Source organism: Lissotriton vulgaris, chromosome 2_1, assembly GCF_964263255.1.
Source record: "Lissotriton vulgaris chromosome 2_1, aLisVul1.2, whole genome shotgun sequence".
Lineage (NCBI taxonomy): Eukaryota > Metazoa > Chordata > Amphibia > Caudata > Salamandridae > Lissotriton > Lissotriton vulgaris.
Window position 1 is genome coordinate 326380067 of NC_141687.1, and position 21214 is coordinate 326401280.

Genomic DNA, 21214 nt, shown 5'->3' on the forward strand with positions numbered 1-21214 from the left:
TCTGACCTTTGGGGTTATAGGAATACCAAGGATATCCAAATTGTGGAAAATAAGTTTTTAAGAAATTTGTTGTCTGTTCCGTCTTCGAATTCCACTTATATCACTCATCAAGAGCTGGGCAATGGCTTCATTTCAGACACCATAGAAGTGGCTCCGCTGCTTAAATGGATTAGTATTTGTATTAACCCTGAGCTTGCGATGAACCGTGATATTATCTGTGACTGTATATCCCTTGACTATGCTAACTGTATTCCATGGTTGAATTATGTTAAAAAGATTGCTACATTTTTGGGGAGACCCGAGTTGTTTAGTTCCCCAGAAACAATGTTTAAGGCAGATATATTGTGGGCTAAAAACATGTATAGAGAGAAGGTAGAATTAAATAAGCCTTTGGTGCGAGCCCACCAGTTGTTTTGCACAACATTAACGATTGAGCCGTATTTGACAATTGTATCGAATTAGCAGCATCGTTTTCTTTTGGTTCGATTTAGATTGAATCAACTGCACTTGCTGACTTAAATGTATGTGCATGTGACAATTTTTCAACTCAGGATTCCATGCATTTTGTTTTGTTTTGCGATCACTTTCTGCATATTCGAAATAGATTTATAAATCCTACTTTATAGGATAAAGGTTTCACCCTGGCAAGACCGGCCTTATTTATCTCCAAATGTTAATTAATGTGTGGGAAATTTTTAGTATCGCTAGCTTTTAAACTGCCACAGTTAGAATAAAGAAGAATTTAGGATTAGATCATAATTTGGGCTCACTGTTGGTAACTAGATGGGACTTCCTTTTTACCATGTATATTGATGAGCTAGAATGTATTTTATAAATTTTGTTAGATATTTTATTGTATATATCAGTTGCATACTTTTATGATTTTAATTAACCAAATAAAGTGAATTTGACTGACTGATTGAATAAAGATCAGTAATGAAATGAAACCCAAGACTTCCTGGTGATTATTTGGATGGAACAAGTTATAAAATAACAAGTACTATTCCGGATATATTGGAAGAAAATTGACTGAGTTGGGCACGCTCCTTTCTACAAAAACTGGATTCTGAGCCATCATTAGTTTGGATAACGTTATGAGTTCGCCTTGTATGAAGAGGACGCACTCTGGGGCCTTCAGGCACCATGCGCTACTGTGCCAGACGGTTCGCATTGTTTACAGTTGGGTGCCCCACTCCTCCAACAGGGGTGAATAGTCTGATATAACTGGCAGGAGAATTTGGGCAGTGCACAGGAGCTCTGTTGTGGGCAACTACAGCAAGCTTATCTGGACCTCTGTGTTATGGGCAGCAGAATGGTGTGTATGCCCATGCCGAGGGGTGCCAGGAACGCCACGCATCACATAGTCTAATGGAGTTAGACAAAGTCTAGATACATGCATAGCTGGCCTTCCTACCAGGATGAGGGTCAGCAGAAGTGTCTCGAACAACATTAAAATCTCCTCCCACCAGGGTGGTCCCCGGTGGTAGTGTCATCAGTATAGCTTGCAGCTTTTGGAGAGTAGGCTGCAGCAATTGCCGTGGGGCATAGTAAGAAACAAAATTATATTTTCTGGTGACCCTGCAGCCCGTAATCTCAACGTATATTCCCTGGGGGTCCTCATGTACCTTAGTTGCTGTCAGTAGAATGGACCTATGGAGGAGGGCAGCCACTCCTATGGAGCCCCAAGCAAAGCCTTAGTGAAAAATGTCATACCCAAATCAGCCAAGGAAGGGGCAATGAGTCCACATCAGGTGGGTTTCTTGCAGTAGGACTACTTTCGACTTGTACTTCTTATTGTAGCACAGTACAGCCGATTGTTTGATACAGTCTAGGAGACCGTTAGTATTCCAAGACCGTACTGTGATGATGCGGGGGAAACGTTGCAGTAATATAGGAGCGCATGAGAGACCGCCATGGGCAGGAGGTGCCCCAGTCATGATCCCCATCCCCAGATCTGAAAGTGCATAGGACAACGCTGGAAGGCTCACTCAGTAAAAACCTGAAAGAAAAAATCGTAGTCAACACATAAGAACAATGTCCTGAATAACAACAAAATCCCTTCCCCTAACTCCCCCACCCCATACTTCTTCCCAGGTTGCATCTGTCGTGCTAGTACAAAATGTGGTGAACTAAGAAGGGAGCCAAATGTAATGTCAAGGTAATTCGATGACAGTATTTACACCTCTTAAGACTGATACGTGCCTGACGTTGCATATAAAGTAAAGACATTGAGTACAGTTATCTATGGTGGTGTGAACAGTGGTAGAATATTCAAACTATTTAGAGTCACCATATGAGTGAGACATCTAAGAGATGTCATTTCAGTGTCTCCTAGCCCCAAGTATACAATAGGGCTAATAGCACTACCATAAATTACAGTGTGGGGCCTTGCATCTCCTTAGGGCAGTTCCTACCATTTATGGGTCAATTCAGAGCCCAGAGGGTCACTCTGAGGAGTCCGGACCCACATCCAGCAAGTCGGAGACCCCCGCGGTAGCTGCAAAGTCATGGGCCTTGTCTCCACAGCCTTCACCAAGCACCGGCAGTAGCGATGAAGCTTCGAGTTTGTTCGTCCGAGGCCGCAGGACGATCAGAGAATAACGGCGGCCGTCATCTTGAGGCGAGCACAAGTCTTTGGCGGGCCACCAGCACAGTTCAGCGGCCTCCGCCACTTCAGGAGTCTCACAGGCAGCAGCAGGGGTATCTGCACACAGGGATGCCACCAGTGTCTAATCTCATGGACTCTGTAAGGCAGGATTGCAGTTGGGCGGTATGGGCTTCACAAAAGCTTGACCGCCATCTATGCCTCCTTGGTCACTCCCCCAGGAGTCCTGACTGTTGATGTTCAATCTTTTTTTAGTGAGTGCAAAACGGTCATCGCTCTTCAGGGGAAGTTCTACTTCAGGACAACTCGCAATGTAAACATAATCCTTTTTATGTTGATACCACGGATACGCAGGAGGTTGCATTACTTCAGCACTGAAAATTAGACCTCCCACTAATTTAACTACTGTGGTAGAATAGAGGGTAATAAAAGGGAAATGTAGATCCAGGGGAGGTGGGCAGGCGAAAAAGGAAAAAAGCCCTAGTTTTTTTCAGAGGCCCCTCCTTCCTTCAAATGTTTGATTTATTGCAAATGTAGCTGTGGTTAAGCATTAATGCCCATCTACTTAGGTTATCTGTGGCAGTAACTACTGTTTTGTAAACAATGAATGTTGTGACCAGTATACACCTCACTACTAAGGGTGTAAAGATGCATAATGTATAATAAGATATATGGAGGCAGCCTGTTTTGTTAAATATATGTTCGAGGCATATGGGCTGCAGATGGTACATTATGAATAGATCGCCATCTGGTGTTGGGCAAAATGCCAGCATAAAGGCTCTGAGAGTTCTTCATCTTGGGGGTACTGCCCAGCTATTTTTTTTAACTGAGCATCAACTATTTGATACATGTATTTATGGCAGAGTAGATCACAACTTAGATACTGGTAGACAAACAGGATATCAATTGTATGTTGTATTGTTTGATAGTCACCCGCTCATTTTCACTTTCCTCAATATCATTTTTGCTCTCTGTTGGGATCTTCATGTGAATTTTTTTTTTAGGAAGCTGCCCTTATGAGCTCCCCAACGATCTCTTCCTGACCATTGGTATTAAAGTATGCTTATTTTTTTTCTTCTCTAAAACAAGCTCCTCAGGGTCTTCAGTAGTGTTTGACCTAAGGCATTTTCAAAAGGATTGGGAATGGACAGGAGCTAAAATCATGAATCAAAAACTGTCACTGAATTGTGATGATATAAGTGACTTCCTCCATTTCTTCTTGCTTCCTTATCTGAGGGAAACTATTGGAAAAACCTTTATTTAGCCAGCTTTAACAATATGTAGAAGGGAACAGACTCTGTGACCCATTCCAGTTTCAAAACATAACTCCCGAGTAGCAAGTTCCTGCTGTAATCATCTGCGTATGCTGAGAAAAATCTTTTCTCTTCTTCCGGTTCACATCTCAAAAGCATTGTTTATGCATTGATTACATTTCTACTCAATTCAATAAATCTTCATTTGGTTAACATTATCCATAAAAGTCACACAGAAACTTTACGAAGATCTTAATAAAAAAAATTCATATTTAAAAGTTCATTCAAAATTTCTGCATAGTTTGCAGATCATTCAGATCGCTGTTGGGAGGCTTGCTCTTTATCTCCCTCCGCGCTCTTCCATCTCACGTTACCTGAGAGCCAAGCATTGGCTTCTCATAGCTAAACAATGCCAGTTCAGAGCCTTATGCCTTGTACATCATGTTTTTTTTTACAACTTTGGACCCATCTTCCATAAGACTTTCACAAAGGGAAATCTTATTCGTACTTGCTTGCCACAGTACCTCTGCTTTATTAAAACAAAAAAAAGTCTGGGAGGCCATGCTTCCTACTCTGCTGTGGTCAAGTTTGAACCTGTCTGCCAACACCCTCAGGAGCTCCCTATCTTCAGAAAGAGACTCAAAATTTGGCTTAGAACTCAACAGCTGTCTTGTTCTTTCTGTGCTGTCTAGCTTCCCCCATCTAGCTCTGGTACCCCTGCAGAGATATTTGTGCACTTCACCAACAATAAATAAAGAACTAAATATGCCTCATAAGTTGGTGAAGAGAAGATTCTGGTCCCTCAGGGGTTTATTTGGCCCCCCTACTTCATCACTGCGTGTGCCCTCTTCCCAATTTTCTCCAATGGCACAATTTAGATGTACGCTGTTGAAACAGAACGTAACTTTAAGGTGTCCCAAAGAGCAGGCACCAGCAATGCTCAGCAGGACTTGTGAGATCGGGATAAGTGCTACTTATTCACTGTAGGTTGTAGATGTCTTCTGTTTTATTTTTTCATTATACCCAGTGAAACCTGAACTCTTGCTTACCTCTTCAGATATGCTCAACGTGAACTACTTTGGGTGACCCCAAATAGATCATTAATCCTCTTCAGATAGTACAGAGAGTGGCAGCTCAATTTATCTCTGGGTGTGTGACGGGGACGACAAATCCACTGTGATTACACTTCTTCACAAGCCATGTCAATTGTACTCAAAGCATTACCCCATGATCCCTACATTTTGGGGTCTTGGGTTTCAGTGGTATACACCTGAGCGAGCCCTTTGTTTGCCCAAATCAGTGACCTATGGAGAGGTATTCTTTTCATTTGCAGTGTTCAGAATCTGGAAAGCTTTCCCACTGATTTCATGAGCTAAATCAAAATTATTGAAAACCTGGCTTTTCGGCCTTCAGGATTATTTCCCTCCTTAACTTTATTCTTCAGTATAGCATCCTTTCTAGTATTTATCATTTCCCAGAGCACCAAGAAGACAGCCTTAAATGTGCTGTGCAAAACAAATAGCATAACAAACAGCAGATACATCAATTAAGCTAAGCTAAGCTTAGTATTTAAGGGCAGATTAGTGTCCTAAAGCCATATTTCCTCTATTTTCAAGTTTCGGTCTGGTAACTGTGACGGGATCATTTTGCATTTATTCTAGACATGTTTGTCTAAAAATTCAAAAGTAAAGAACGACCTGAAGGGAATGTTGGGTTGAGCCAAATTCTGAACCTTCCATTGATGCTTGCTTGTTACCCATAGTGAATGTTCTTAAAGATAGGAATGCAAGCGTATCTCATCACAGTTACACTTCTGCAGTCACTTGACTTGCAGATTAACAGAGTGATATTTACCTTGTCTCCCTCCAGACCGTGGCTGACAGTGTTTTGTATTATTACTTGACCAAGAAAAATGAGAATTACAAAGCCCTTGTGAGAAGAAATTATGGAAAGCGGCGAGGGCGAAATCAGGTATGTTTTACCCAGAAGTTTACAAATGACTGATGGTCTTTGATCTGTTGTTTGTTATCCTTAGGTAACCGTAATTTTCCATTTTCTTATATCCCAAATTAGAACATGCCCCAGACACACTCCATTATGCTGGGTGGGGGAGCAGAGAAAACCAAGGTAAGACACCATAGATTTGTCATTTTCTTGCAGCCTGTGCCTGAATTCAAATAGAACTCAATGAATGTCTAGTGTAGTTCAAGCATTAAAATTAGCAGCTTACAATTAAAACATCGAGCTAGTTTACATTTTATTCTGTTGTAAAACATAGGACAAACCCGAACACCACAATGGAACCTGAGTCATATTATGAAGTACATAACACACAAGGTTCCATAGGTTTCATTGCAAAGGTGTATTCATGCATGCAAAATTGTCAATGTTTGAATGTTAGCAGCATTCACGAGCAGTATTCTCTTTAAGATTACCTATGTTGAATGGTTGAAAGCTAATATACTTGAGATAAAGTATACTCTAAAAGAAAATACTACATGAGTTTCCCAAAACAAGCGCTGTTTAAAAGAAACATTTTTTATTTTTTTTATTTTAACTGAAACCTATTGAACAGCTTTTTATGTATATGTGATTTTATTCTGGGCAGCTTATTTTGATTGAGCTGAGAGAATGACAACGTATCTTCACCTATTTTGGTAGGCTTTGGGTGTCAAAAGGTTGCATTGTTTGTTTTCCTTGTTTTTTCAAGTCATTTTTGTATCCTTACTGTTGGCGCTTTCAACCCTAATAAAGACTTTCAAGTGCTCGAGTCTAGGGGCCAATATAATAATGGGCAGTATCAATAACCCGATTCATATTGTTTGTTGCCTTTTAGATGGACTTCTTTCAGGAGAGCTTGAGCTATTTTAGTAAATACTGAAAGGCAGCTAAATACGGACAATTTAAGTTTGTATGTCAGTCTGTAGTTCTGTCCTTGGAAGGTATTGGCAAAGAGGCAGGTTTATAAAATAAAATGTACAAGTGATTAAAACTGTTGGATTGCTGAATTACTAAATAAACAGTACATTTGTTGACCTATCCCTGGTTTGAATAGTTTGCATTCCTTTTTAATGTTCTCTTAAATCATCTTGTATTGCTCCACACCATCCAAGAGGTGACCTAATTGCCCGATTATAATCGAAGGAGATGCACTGCACTGGTGTGCTTTGTGTATTTCAGAAGGGTTGGGGCGGAGAGTTGGAAGTCAAAACTTTTTATGATCTTTCTGCAGACAGCATTGTACACAATACTACACAGTCTGGTCTTGTTCATGATTAGATACATTTCTTATCAAGCTCTATTTCATGCTTTTTATTCTGTTTCCTATGAATGCTTCTGTGAAAAAGGGCCTCATTTGCTTGGTTAGCCCACCACTTTTTGCCTGGTTTTGATGTAGTTTCAATTGTAGTGCACAGGGCCCTTAGCAACAAGGTCCCCTGTGCTAGTGCTTCTTCCCTAAAGACAATCCCAATACTGGTACTTCTACCCCCTTTAAGTCCCTAGTAAATGGTACCCTACAATATTGCCAAGCCAACTTATTAATAGGGCTGCTCAGTACCATAGCATGTCACTACATTCAGACCCCATTGAAGAAGATTTTTTAATGGACACTTTTGCTCAGTCCCATAAAGTCATGCACACATTGCCCATGCTTAAAGGGTAATTAAACATGCACCTGACATATTTAAAGACCTTGTCAGGGCCAGGATTCTCAATCCACGCATTGAGAAAAAATATAGACCAGACCCTAAAGATCGCATTTACTTCAAGGCCCAACTCTCATTAGTCTCCTTGGTAGCCTCTGATGTAAGAAAATGGGCTACTTCCCAAACCTCTGGCGATGCACCACCCCAGGTGATGAGTCTGAACTGCTGGATGCATCAGGTAAACCTGTGGCTTCCCAAGCAGCCAATCGCTGGAGGATATCCAATGCGCATGTTCTACTTGCCAGATATGACAGGGCTCACTACGATCAGCTTGAAAATCTTATACAACACTTCACTGACCAATACAAAGCCAAAGCCAAGGCCAATGATCTAGTCCAGAAGGGCAAGTTAATTACAAATGCCTCCCTCGAATGTGCCCTTGATGCAGCTGACACTGCATCTAGATCAGTTAAACACTAGCGTCTTACTGCGCAGAAATGCATGGTTGGCATTTCAGGTTTCAAACAGGAAGTGCAAACAACTATTTTAAACCAATCTTTTAATCAAGAACACCTCTTTGGACCAGCTGTAGACACAGCTCTAGAAAAAATGAAAAAAAGACATTGACACTGCTAAATCTATGGGAGCATTACAATTTCAAACAACACGGGGGTCCTTTCGTCGCTCCTTCTATAGGGGTGGATCCAAAAACATTACCACAGAAGCTACAACTTCCTTCTATAAAAATCCTACACAAACATCCCCCAACAAGGGATATTTTAGGGGTAGGTACAGAGATAATAACAAGGGGAGAGCACAAGGTAACTACAAACGAACCTCCCCACTACCAAACAATGACTACCCTCTCCTTCCTCCAGACCATTCCACTCCGGTCGGAGGAAGACTATCACAGTTACTAGCTGTCTGGAAAAACATCACCACATACAGGTGGGTGAGACAAATTATCCAGTATGGTTACTGCCTGAAACTCACCTCTACCCCTCCTACATACCACCCAGAAAACGGCCAATGTCCACAGAACATCTTACGCTTCTAAAACAAGAGGTTCTCTCTCTCTTGCAAAACTATGCAATAGAACCGGTTCCTCCACATCTTCCAGGTACAGGGGTATATTCCCTTTACTTTCTCATCCCAAAGAAGAACATTACTGTCAGGCCAATGCTAGACGTCAGAACCTTAAACCTGCACATACAATCCGACCACTTTCACATGGTCACTCTGCAACAGGTCCTTCCACTGCTCCAGAAAGGCAATTTCCTTGCCACTCTAGATCTCAAGGACGCCTACTTTCACATTCCCATTCACCCTGCTCACAGTAAATACCTGCGGTTTCTAGTGGACGGTCAACACTACCAGTTAAAATTCCTTCCATTCGGAGTAACAACAGCACCCAGAGTCATCACAAAATGCCTCGCAACCCACTTAAGAAGACACCACATTCATGTGTTTTCTTACCTGGATGACTGGCTCATAAAAGCAAGTCACGCACAGATAGTCAACAACAAACACCCAAGACATTCCAGCTGCTGCACTACTTAGGGTTTACAATACACCTTACCAAGTCACATCTTCAACCATCCCGCACCCAGACGTATCTAGGTGCAACAATAGATACTTCCAAGTCACTAGCATTCCCCAATCCTGCCAGAACAGCCAGTATGCTAGCTCTCATAACACAATTTCAACCAGAAACATCACTACCAGCTCGAGTTTTTATGTAGCTCGTAGGGATGATTGCCTCTTGCCTCTTGCATCTTACAAAAAGGGGTGGGGTCGCACACTACTCACACACCGGCGGAAGTTGCCCCTAATGACTCTGGTCATTGTAGTAGAGTGTTCGCGATGCATCATCTTTCGATCTTGCTATCTTTGCTGTCTTCGCCATCCCTGGACACGTGTTTCGGGTTTTCAACCCTCGTCAGCAGGGATAGGCAGTGTTCTAGGGTCGCCGATGGCTGCCAATATCTGCCAGGTATAGTACCACTCCGGCGCGTAGGTGCGGGATCCCAGGCTCGTCAGCCCGCTGCTCAAGGGAGCTTTAAGTTACAATAAGGGGTGGGGTCGCACACTACTCACACACCGGCGGAAGTTGCCCCTAAGGACTCTGGTCATTTTAGTAGAGTGTTCGCGATGCATCATCTTTCGATCTTGCTATCTTCGCTGTCTTCGCCATCCCTGGACACGTGTTTCGGGTTTTCAACCCTCGTCAGCAGGGATAGGCAGTGTTCTGGGGTCGCCGATGGCTGCCAATATCTGCCAGGTATAGTACCACTCCGGCGCGTAGGTGCGGGATCCCAGGCTCGTCAGCCCGCTGCTCAAAGGAGCTTTAAGTTACAAAAAGGGGTGGGGTCGCACACTACTCACACACCGGCGGAAGTTGCCCCTAAGGACTCTGGTCATTGTAGTAGAGTGTTCGCGATGCATCATCTTTCGATCTTGCTATCTTCGCTGTCTTCGCCATCCCTGGACACGTGTTTCGGGTTTTCAACCCTCGTCAGCAGGGATAGGCAGTGTTCTGGGGTCGCCGATGGCTGCCAATATCTGCCAGGTATAGTACCACTCCGGCGCGTAGGTGCGGGATCCCAGGCTCGTCAGCCAGCTGCTCAAGGGAGCTTTAAGTTACAAAAAGGGGTGGGGTCGCACACTACTCACACACCGGCGGAAGTTGCCCCTAAGGACTCTGGTCATTGTAGTAGAGTGTTCGCGATGCATCATCTTTTGATCTTGCTATCTTCGCTGTCTTCGCCATCCCTGGACACGTGTTTCGGGTTTTCAGCCATCGGCGACCCCAGAACACTGCCTATCCCTGTTGACGAGGGTTGAAAACCCAAAACACGTGTCCAGGGATGGCGAAGACAGCGAAGATAGCAAGATCGAAAGATGATGCATCGCGAACACTCTACTACAATGACCAGAGTCCTTAGGGGCAACTTCCGCCGGTGTGTGAGTAGTGTGCGACCCCACCCCCCTTTTGCCTCTTGCATCTTACTTGTCCCTTACACAAGACTCCAAATGCGTCTATTACAGGAATTGTTGGCACATCAGTGGAACCAGCCTCAGGGTTAGCTTAAAGATCTGGTGTTGGTGGTCAGCCGCACACATCGCTCTCTGCAGTGGTGGAACACACACAATCTTTCCAGAGGGCGGCCTTTCCCGGACCCGGTTCCACAGATTGTGCTAACAGCGGACGCTTCGCTCACCGGCTGGGGAGCTCATCTCTTAGCTCATACCATTCAGGGTATATGGATCCTTCAAGGGAAACTTTTTTCTCCGAACTATACTCCGAAGATATTAATCCATCCAAGGAACGGATAGAGGATTATTTAGGAGACATATCGTTTTTAGCCTTAACTGAAGAAGAGAAAGAAGAGTTAAATAAAGAAATTACAATCACCGAGGTAAAGAACGTAATAAGAACTCTGAAGAAAGGTAAAGCCGCAGGTCCAGACACATTGCCAAATGAGCTTTACATGATTCTAATGGAAACTCTATCCCCATATATAACGGAGTTGATAAATCTGTCTTTCAAACAACATCACAAACTGCCTGATTCTTGGAACGATGCAGTAATAACTATAATCTTAAAACCAGGAAAAGATCCTACAAAATGTGAATCCTACCGCCCGATCTCTCTGCTCAACGCAGACTATAAAATATACACAAAGATAATGGCAGCTAGACTAGGAAGACTCATGCCCCAGCTCATACACCCAGACCAGAAAGGTTTTATAAAAGGAAGGCAACTACAAGAACTCACACACGAACTTCTGAGTGCCATAGATATCGCCACACTAAAGAAGATCCCTCTAACGATATTGACTGTCGATGCCGCTAAGGCATTTGACAGAGTAAACTGGGCTTTTCTGAAAATAATAATGATCAAAAATAATCTAGGTAACTCCTTTTTACATTCCGTAGGAGAAATTTATAAAACTCCAAGATCAAACATTTTGGTAAATGGCAATCTTACAAATGACATCAGAATACAAAGAGGTACCAGACAGGGATGCCCCCTTTCTCCCTTGCTTTTTAATCTATATATTGAGCCTTTAGCAAACAAACTTCGAAACAACAAGGAAATAACCCCCTTCCAACATCAAGGTTGGGAAAAAAAGACTGCACTTTACGCAGATGACCTGATGCTATTCACAGATAACTATGCCAGCTCTAAGCTAGCCATAGAAAAAATCTAAAACAGCTTTATGAAGGTTTCAGGATATCTAGTTAACCATACCAAAACTGAAATTATGACATGGAATACACATTTCAATAGCCCAAACGTTAAGCAAGAGATAAAATACCTGGTTATTTTAGTTAGTCAAAAACTAGATAAAATTCCACAGAACAATCTAAACAGAGTGGCACGTGAGGTAAGGAAATTACTTAAAGTATGGTCCAGCCTACCCTTAAGTTTTATAGGGAGGTCTAACATCATAAAAATGACTACTACCTAAATATACATACCTCTTTAATAACATCCCGCTAGAATTTAAAAAAGACCCACTAAAAAAATTGCAGGGGGAAATCACTAGCTTTATATGGGCCTCTAAGGAATAAGAATATCAAGGAAAAAACTCAGGAGAAAAAAAGAGAACGGAGGGATAGCAAGCCCAGACCTGATAGAATATCACAGGGCATTTCACTTCAAAAATATGAGAACACTTTTAAAAATTCACCAATATTACCCAGAACATTTACAGGCAATGACAGAAGCTGAAGACCATTTTCTTTTTAAGTTCGGACATCAAAAGTACTTCAAAAAAATCAAACTAAAGATACTAAAGGAGGCAGCTAAATTATGGCTCCAAATTAGAACATTTCTAAAAATCCCCTATTATAGCTCAATGGCACCGGTATGGGATTCACCAGGAACCCCGGATTGTTTAAAAGACGCTATGGCTAATCCTCTGAAACAAGCCGACATCAAATACTGGGGCCAACTTTTAAATGGATCAACACTAATCTCCTGGGAAGAACTACACACGATCTCCAACGGAACAGTCTCAAAATTCAAGTTCTATCAACTAAACAGCTGGGCAAAAACAATACCGGTAAATGACAAAGACAGGAAAAATCTTGAAAAAGAAATGATAAAAATTTTACCCATAAATAAGGAAATTGCAAAGTGCTACTGGACCTTTATAATGGCAGGAGACAAATATTCAGACTGAAGATCAAATTTGGGGGAGAGACCTGCCCACGATAGATCTAAGCAGAATATGGGAAGAGTCTTTAAAGAAATGTTGGTCAACACTAAAATCAGCTGCCTTGAAAAGAAATCATCTTTACACACTACACAGGGCATATTGGACACCAAAAAGACTATAAAAATTCAAAAATGCAGGAGTGAAAAAATGCCCTAAATGTGGAGAAGAGAGCAGACGATGTCCACATGTTCTGGAATTGCCCATCCCTGAATACGTTTTGGGAAGAAGTTGGTAAGACTCTAAGCTCGATTCTCCAAAGACAACTAAATGTAAGTACAAGTCTTATTCTTTTTGGGATTGGCAACTCAGGAGAAGGGCATGAACTAACAGTAAGTGAAGCAAATTTACTTTTTGTATTAATGGTGATAGCAAGGAGGGAGATTTGTATTAAGTGGATTGGGCTATGGCCTCCAACACACGAAGAGTGGTTGAATTCAGCCATTAAGATAAACAGACTAGATAGAAGAGGGAAAGCTAGCAAGAGATATAAATACTGGGAAATCATGGAAAACTACCTGACCTCAAATAAAAGGACAGAACATGCGGTCCCATGATTAATGCGAAAACATCTTCTGGTTGATGAGTATAATACTCAGAGTAGCCAAGATGGCTAGCTCACCTCCCCTCGACAACAGAAATGTTAATATGTAAATGGCTTAAAGGGCTCCTCTGATACAACCAAATAAGGGAAACTCCCCAACCAAGAAAGACCAAGGGGCAGTGAAGGTACAAAAGTACAGAGGTGTAGAGACCTGAATTTCCATACACATAGAATTTTCGCAATATGAGGATAAAGAAAAAAAAATGCACAACAGAGGGCATCTTAGCCCCCTGAAACTCGACCAACTCCTAGTGACCTGACTGAGTGGCTGCTTAGGCTGCCACCACCAGACATGTTTCTGGACCCCTGGGTCGAGAGCTTGCTGCTCTCTGGGGCTTGAAACAATGCACATCCTGGGACGAGGTGCCAAGCCTCCTCCCCCAGGATGGGCAGGGTTCACGAAGGAGACGCTTCAGTCATGGCGCCTTTGTGAGCTTCTCCAGACCATTTGCTGCTTTCAGCAACTGGTCCCCACTGGTTCTACCCCCACTTTGTGCGGGAGAACCGGTGGGAAAAACAACTGAGGAAGAGAGGTGTGCCCACCTCTGCCAACTCCACCCCTAAGTTGGGGCAGGTGAGGTGAAGCACAACCTCGAATCCCCGCCATTTTGAGGATGGGGGGACCCAGCCAACCAGGGACAGGCTCCTGCCCCCGTCCGACTGGAGAGTGGCAGAATAGGGGGTGTATCCACCCCAGGAAAGGGACTCATTGGTCCCTGCCCTTGACCTACCTGTAACACCCCCTAAATTTAGTATTTAGGGGCACCTGGAACCTTCATTCCTCAGATCTTGCAACCACAAGAAAAGAAGAGAAGGACGAGAAGCCGTGCAGACCTAACAAGAGTGGCGGAGAGAAGGCATGCCTGGCTGAGGATCTCCGGTTTCAAATGGGAAGTCCAGAACAATATTCTGAACACACCCTTCAACGGGGGACAACTGTTTTGGACCCCAATTGACGAGAAGCTGGTACAGCTCAGAAAAGATAATGAAACTGCAAGGTCCATGGGAGCACTGCATTTCAGAGGGATGAGAAGGTGCACACCCTCAAGGAGGAAGCCAACCGGGAGCACCGCACCAGGCCTTGCAGCAGACTTATCAAGGAAACAACCAGGCGCAACACAGCAGGGTCAGCAACAGCAAAGCTGGCAGTACCAACCGAGGGGCCAGGACTTTCGGGTGCGATCGAACGGACGGGAACAAACGAGAAGAGGGGGACAGCAACCTGCCTCCAAGTGACTCCGCTGTACCAAACGTGCCCACCCAGACAACGTCTCTAAAGGGGCGGCACAACAAAAGATTCAAAAGACATTAGGACACAAGTAACCACCAGTAGGAGGCAGACTAAAACACTTCTTCCAGAAGTGGAAGAAGATAACCGCGAACAAATGGATACTCAACACCATAAAGTTCGGTGTTGGACTTGGCCCTCTTGGCAGGGTCATCCCTAAACATTTTGCCTTCCTCCTATATTCTCTCTGACCTGTTTTTGTTGGTATAATGACTCTGGGCACTTTACCGCTGCTGACCAGTACTAAAGTGCATATGCTCTCCCTACTGTAAAATACATGAAATTGAGTTCCATGATTGGCTTATTGGATTTACTATCAGTCCCCAGTAAAGTGCACCCGATACGGCTAGTGGGCCTGCAGCGCGGGTTGCGCCACCCACAGAAGCCGCCTTGTAAAATGTGTCAAAGGTCTGCCACTGCAGAACCTGCGTGCAGTCTGGTACTGTCATGCTGGCTGGGCCAGTGTACACACTTGCCAGCCTCTAACCCTTCCCTTTACTTTATAGGAGTCACCCCTATGGTAGGCCCACGGGCAGGGTGCATTGTAAGCATAAGGTAGGACAAGCCCTGATGTGTGTGGCATGTCCTAATAGTGAATTACAGCCATTCTCGTTTTTCACTATTGCAAGGCTACCTGTTCTCGTAGGCCTGAATGGGCTGCTGGAATTATTACACTCTATAATCCCAGTAGACTCGGGAAACATGGTAGAAAGTCAAGTTTAGTATGCCTGAACTCTGAATAATAAAATACTTCTTTTAGTAAAGTTTATTTTAATATTCTGTGTTTGCAAATGCTACTTTTAGAAAGTTAGCATTTGCTTGCCTAACCATCTCAGCCCGCCTCTGCTCTTATGTGTATCTGCTGTCTGGTTTCTGTGAGTGACAGGGCTGGGAAAGACAGGTGGTGAATAGAAAGATTACACCAGGGAGAGTGGAGAAGAGGACAACATCGCCGAGGGTCATTGGGACAACACAGTCGCAGAGACCGATAAGAAGTCGACAAAGGAGGTAAGAGAGACGTCGACCCTTAAAGCCCCGACAGTCTTTTGAAAAACGGAGCCAAAGTCCGCCCAAGGAGCACTGGCATCGAAACTCTCGATGGCCACAGTTGCGTCAACGGACCAACGGCCAAGCGGATCCTTCGAAAAGGACTCTCACTAGGTCGCACCTGAACGCCGCGAACAATCACTACAAAAAGGTACTGTGACGCGCCAACTCCACCGAGAGTTCGCAGCGGTAGCGGCGCACTTAGGGAGGCAGGAAATACCCTACCTCGACGACTGGCTGGTAAAGGCGAACTCCTACAACCAATGCAAACTACATACTCAGCGTGTCACGCACACGCTGACAGAACTAGGGTTTTCTCTACATTGGGGAAAATCCTCCATAGAACCAGAACAGGTGAAGATCTTTCTGGGCGCACAGATCAAAACCATTCAGGGCTGGGTGTTCCCCAGCGAGAGGAGAACCTTCCCCCCAACTGAAGGAGACTCGTCAATTCCGAATGTGGAAGCTCCAACAGTGAGGACAGTGAGCAAGCTCATGGGGAAGATGGCGTCCTGCATACACCTAGTGCTCAATATTCGACTCTACATGAGACCATTCCAGGAATGGCTCCAAAAGCAAGGGTCACAGGCAACAGGGAGTTGGGATGGTCTAGTGGTTGTTACGCACGCAGTGCAAGAGGAGATAGCGTGGTGGAGCAAAGAGAACATAACAAAGGGGAAACCATTTACACCACCAATTCCAACAGTGACCATCCCAACAGACTCATCCCAAATTGGGAGGGAAGTGAACATTAACCAGCTCAAAGTGAGGGGTTTGTGGACACAAACAAATGTGGTCAAACACATCAACTACCTATAACTAAAATCTCTGTTCCTAGCCTTAAAAGCCTTCCAGAAGCAGCTGTACGGGCAGAGGGTGTTAATACAAACCGGCAACATCACAACAATGTTCTACATCAACAAGAAGGGAGGAACACAATCAGTGGCGCTATCAGAGCTAGCGCAGGAGATATGGAGGTGGACCATCCGACTACAAATAGACCTCCTGACGATACATCTACCAGGGAAGGACAATGTGGAAGCAGACAGACTCAACAGACATCAGCATCCCACGAGTGGGAGCTCAATCCACAAGAAACACAAAAGCTGCTCAAGAATTATGGGACCCCAAATATAGACCAGTTTGCAACACACCAGAATGCGAAATGGCAATACTTTTCATTCAGACATCCAGGTCCGCAATCCCTAAGGAATGCCCTTTGGATAAGCTGGTCGAAGACATTTACCTACTCTTTTTCTCTGATACCGCTGATGGACTGGGTGCTCAGCAATTGCAGAACGAACATGACGCTGATATTGGTTCACCACAGTGGGCCAGGCAGTCCTGGTTCTCACAAATAGTGGAAATGGCACAGGGGCCACCACACAAGTTCCCAAAAAGAAGAGACCCGCTCTCAATGCAAAACAGAAGGGTGCTCCACCCAGAACCAGATAGCCTTGGCCTAACAGCTTGGCTCCGAAGACTGAGTTTGCGCACCTAAAACTCCCAGAGAGCACACTGGCGGTGCTGTGGTAGGCAAGGAGGCCCACCACACGGAAGTGTTATGTAGCGAAATGGAAAAGGTTCTCCCAATGGTGCATCAGGGAGATGCTCCAAAAGAGAATCACCAGGGAATCAACAGTGCTAAGATACATAACACACTTGCTAAGGAGTAACCTAAGCTACACCTCGCTAAGCGTACACCTAGCAGCAATAGTAGCCTATACAAGAGGAAAAACATGGAAAAGTTTCTTTACATCCTAGGTGGTAAAAAGATTCCTAGAAGGGGCCAAACGAATCGCCCCCCCAAAAAAAGAATGCCACCCCCGGCATGGAACCTCAATGTAGTTCTAATGCAACTCATGAAGGCATCATTTGAACCCATTCACAAAGCTTCTATACTTATGCTCAACATAAAGACAGCTTTTCTGGTGGCAATCACCTCGCTACGCAGGGTGAGCAAATTGCAAGCGCTAACACTACAAGAACCCTATTTCAATCCAAAGGTGGTGTCACAAGTTCCACATAAGCCAGAGAAAACAGATACCAGGTTTCTTCCAGAAACCATCCACAAGCGCAGAAAGGGCACTGCACACTCTGAGCGGTAGAAGAGCAGTGATGCTTACATTGAAAGGACTAAAGATTGTAGGAAAACAAAGCAATTCTTTGTGTCTTTCGCTAGCAGTTTTTGGGGAAGGCTGGTTACTAAAAACACCATTGCACAATGGATCGCACAGACAATCCAATTCTGCCACAAGCAGGAAGGCCAAGAACTACAAGGAGCAGCACAAGCTCAATCTACCAGAAAAAAGGAGCAACAATAGGTTTTCTGGCAAAACCCACCCATCCAAGACATTTGCCTGGCGGCAACACGGGCTTCAGTGCACACGTTCCCTAAGCACTACTGCATGGATATACAGATGAACAAGGAAGCACAAGTAGGACAAAAAGTGCTCCAACATATCTTCAAAAAACAACGTTCATCTTCCACTCAGCCACCACAGACCTAGCAAACCGTTACAAAGTCTATGCACAGCATAGTGAATCCAGAAAGATTCACGCTGCAAAACAAGTAGTTTCTTACAAGTAGTTTAGTTTTGCAGCTTGGAGACTTTCTGGATTCACTAGCGAACCCACGCACCTCCGCCAGGAAGATGAGGCAGGAGGAAGAAAAGAAAAGAAGGAAAAATGAGAAAATGACAATACAAACCAAGGAGAGTGAAAAAGAATCCGAACATGGCGCCCAAAGGTGGGAGCTTCCGGAGGAAGCGCGCAGACGTCATGGGAGGACACCAAATGGTGGGACGTCGACGCCCACCTGGGCCACGAAAAAAAAAAAAGAGAAAAATACTATTATTCCAAACCCAACCAATAGACCGTTGAATAATGCACAGCATAGTGAACCCAGAAAGTCTTCTAGCTGCAAAACTACACCGACAGGTAAACTATTTGTTATTCTTTTGTGCAAGGGAACATAACCCACCCCCCACCCCGCAACTACAGGGTTTACACTTTATAGTGACTGTTGCAAGCAGAAATCTGTGACAGATCCCACAAGGGGTGTCTCAGGTGTTTGGGTTTGTTCCACTACTCCAAGTCTTTCAAGAAGTGTGCCTTTAAGCCCCGAAAGTATTTTGGAATTGCCAAGCTGTACATAAGCACTGCTCTACGACAAGTATTCACTACAGTCCAAGTCTTTAAGTCACTCAAAGTTTAAAAAGTAACATGAGGTGGCCCTGCAGGACTTTGTGTCTCTCCGTTTTACCTCTGAGAGATCTCAGCGACATGAAGGTGCCCCCTGATCTCGCTCTCACCCCTCCACCAAGGAACTAATGTGACAGCTGATCCTGATTCACCTAAAATTTACGGGGCAGTTGGTGACTTTGCATCAGATTGAGGCTTTCAAGGAAGCCATTTTGTGCATCTTTAGCACCTTGTCGGCTCCCACTAGTGCGCCTTTGGTCCCCATAAATCTGCAGAGACCTCCAGTGTGGTTACCCCAAGTGGATCCATCCTCTGAGACATCTGTGCTTACTGAACCTGCAGGAAGTTATGTTGAGTTAGGCAGATTTGTAGAGCAAGCGCACTATCACCTCGGAGGGTATCCTGGCGCTGAGTTCTGGCTCAGTTTGGCGAAAGGAGCCATAAAGTGAGTCCAGACCTCGAAAACGGACACTGCATGTTATTCCTTTTATTTCCTTGTGCCGAAAAAGTGCAGATCTTTTCCTATTTTAAATCATCGACCTTTCAATTTCTTCCTGCAGAAGGACAAATTGAAGATGCTCATGCTGACCCTGGTTCTCTCTGCCCTGGATCCAGGAGTCTGGAGCTAGTGCAGGACCTACAGGGTGCCTATTTCCATGTCTTGCCCACCCACAGGTACTACTTGCGGTTCAAGCTGGGCCACAAACATTTTCAATTTTCCTTGCTCCCCTTTGGCATTACTTTTTTTTCCTTTCAAAGTATTTTATAAGCAAGTACATTAGCATTTCTGTTACAAGGTTAGCCAAAAGTAGTTTGTAGGGCAGTGTTTACAATCACCTTGAAATATGTTTAGCTACTCCCCTCTGACTTGTCTTGCTGGAAATTAGGCAAAAGATTATAGAAAGAAGCAGAAGAGAAAGGGGTGAAAGGAGGATACAAGATAGGTTCTGTAGTAATGAGACTTGTAATAACGTGAAGATACCGTCACCACGCTGGGTTGCTTGTGGCGAGGTTGGTAGTTGTCGGCCCGATGTCCCCCGTAGTACCTTGGTAGTAGCTGCCCATCTACACACCCCACCGCCCATTGAGAGGGGTGTGTCGCCGAGGGAAAATGATTTCAAGGGGGTTCGTAAGAGTCCATTCTACTGGGGTGTTCACAAAGCTGACGGCTGTGGTTGCAGCAATCCTTTGGAGGTTACATGTACCAGGCTTCTCCCTAGTGGTTCCCAATCTGTGCGCCTCGGCACCCTCCAAAGTTGCCAGCGGTGCCACGCTTAAAAGGATTCAGATTTTCGAATTAGTCATAAATTTCCGGTAACATCTTTGAAATGTGCAGTTATTTAGTAAAAGCATAAAACCTCTGTCCGCAAGATGACAGCAGAGCATTCGTTATTGAGAGTGCAGAACCTATTGCTACTGATTGAGATGGATTACTTGTATTTCCTGCTTAAGAAGCCAGCAACCAAATGCCTCTGCATGGTAAGAGGTCGCCGGTGGCCAACCCGCAACCTCAGTGACAGTGGCCATGGTAGCAGGCTGCTATAAAACACAGGAAGAAAAAGCGATTTGTAATGTAGCTAACTACCATAGAACATACAGGGCCCATTGTTAGGTCTCGCCTGATCCAGCGCATGCGCTACTCTGCGAGACATTTAGTAAGTGGGTTTTGAAAGTGCTACCACAGGCTTTTGCTGGGCTCAAGCTTGTGGTTACGCACGCGTGCACACTCGCAGCCGCCATCTGTCTTTCCTCAGTCACGGGTCATTAAGTGCATCGCGATCACTTCCACTGTAGCGGCCGCGTCACTTTCACGGCCGCGTGGCCAATGCTTGTTCTGATGGCTCTCACGCCAATGCCTTTTCAAGGATCTGCTGCGCGTGTTCTGCTTAACCCTTTACAAAAAACGTCAGGCCTAGACCATTAACCTGTAATGGCTCCCAGGTCCCTACCCCACCCCCCTTCCTGGTTTCGCAGCGATAAAACAGTGCTCTGTGTGGAGAAGCTCTCGATTTTTTTCGCTTATGTAAGCAGAACTTTGTATCTGGCCGCGGGGTTGTTTTTGGCCGCCCACACTACGGGTACAGTGGGTGTGAGTACATGTGTTATTGTGCTAGTGTGGCTGCCGGAAGCTTGCCGTCCATCCTTGTAATCCTACTCGCGGAGATACAAATTGCTGCGAGATGACTTCTTTCGAAGTTTTGCGCCAAACAAAATTAATTCTCGTACAATAAATGCTCAAACTAATTTTTGGGTAGAGCATGCTGCTCAAGTCATTCTTATTATCTTTTGATCGCAGAGATCTCCTTCCCTTGCCACTCCACAAAAAGCACCTGCTGTTTCA

At 44.5% G+C, this 21214-nt stretch overlaps 1 protein-coding gene and 1 long non-coding RNA gene across 21 annotated transcripts in view; both read left to right on the forward strand.

Moving 5' to 3' along the window:
- Positions 1 to 21214, forward strand: part of NCOR1 (nuclear receptor corepressor 1) — a 1907529-nt gene that overhangs the window by 518511 nt on the left and 1367804 nt on the right. For all 20 annotated transcript variants that reach the window (XM_086955042.1, XM_086955041.1, XM_086955040.1 and 17 more), the window contains exons 15-16: positions 5728 to 5829; positions 5932 to 5985. In XM_086955042.1, coding sequence (XP_086811168.1) covers positions 5728 to 5829; positions 5932 to 5985 — 156 coding nt within the window. The remainder of the gene's footprint in view (positions 1 to 5727; positions 5830 to 5931; positions 5986 to 21214) is intronic.
- Positions 14509 to 17069, forward strand: LOC147730277 (uncharacterized). The gene is made up of 2 exons (XR_015308570.1): positions 14509 to 16267; positions 16391 to 17069. It is a non-coding gene; the product is annotated as an uncharacterized LOC147730277 (long non-coding RNA).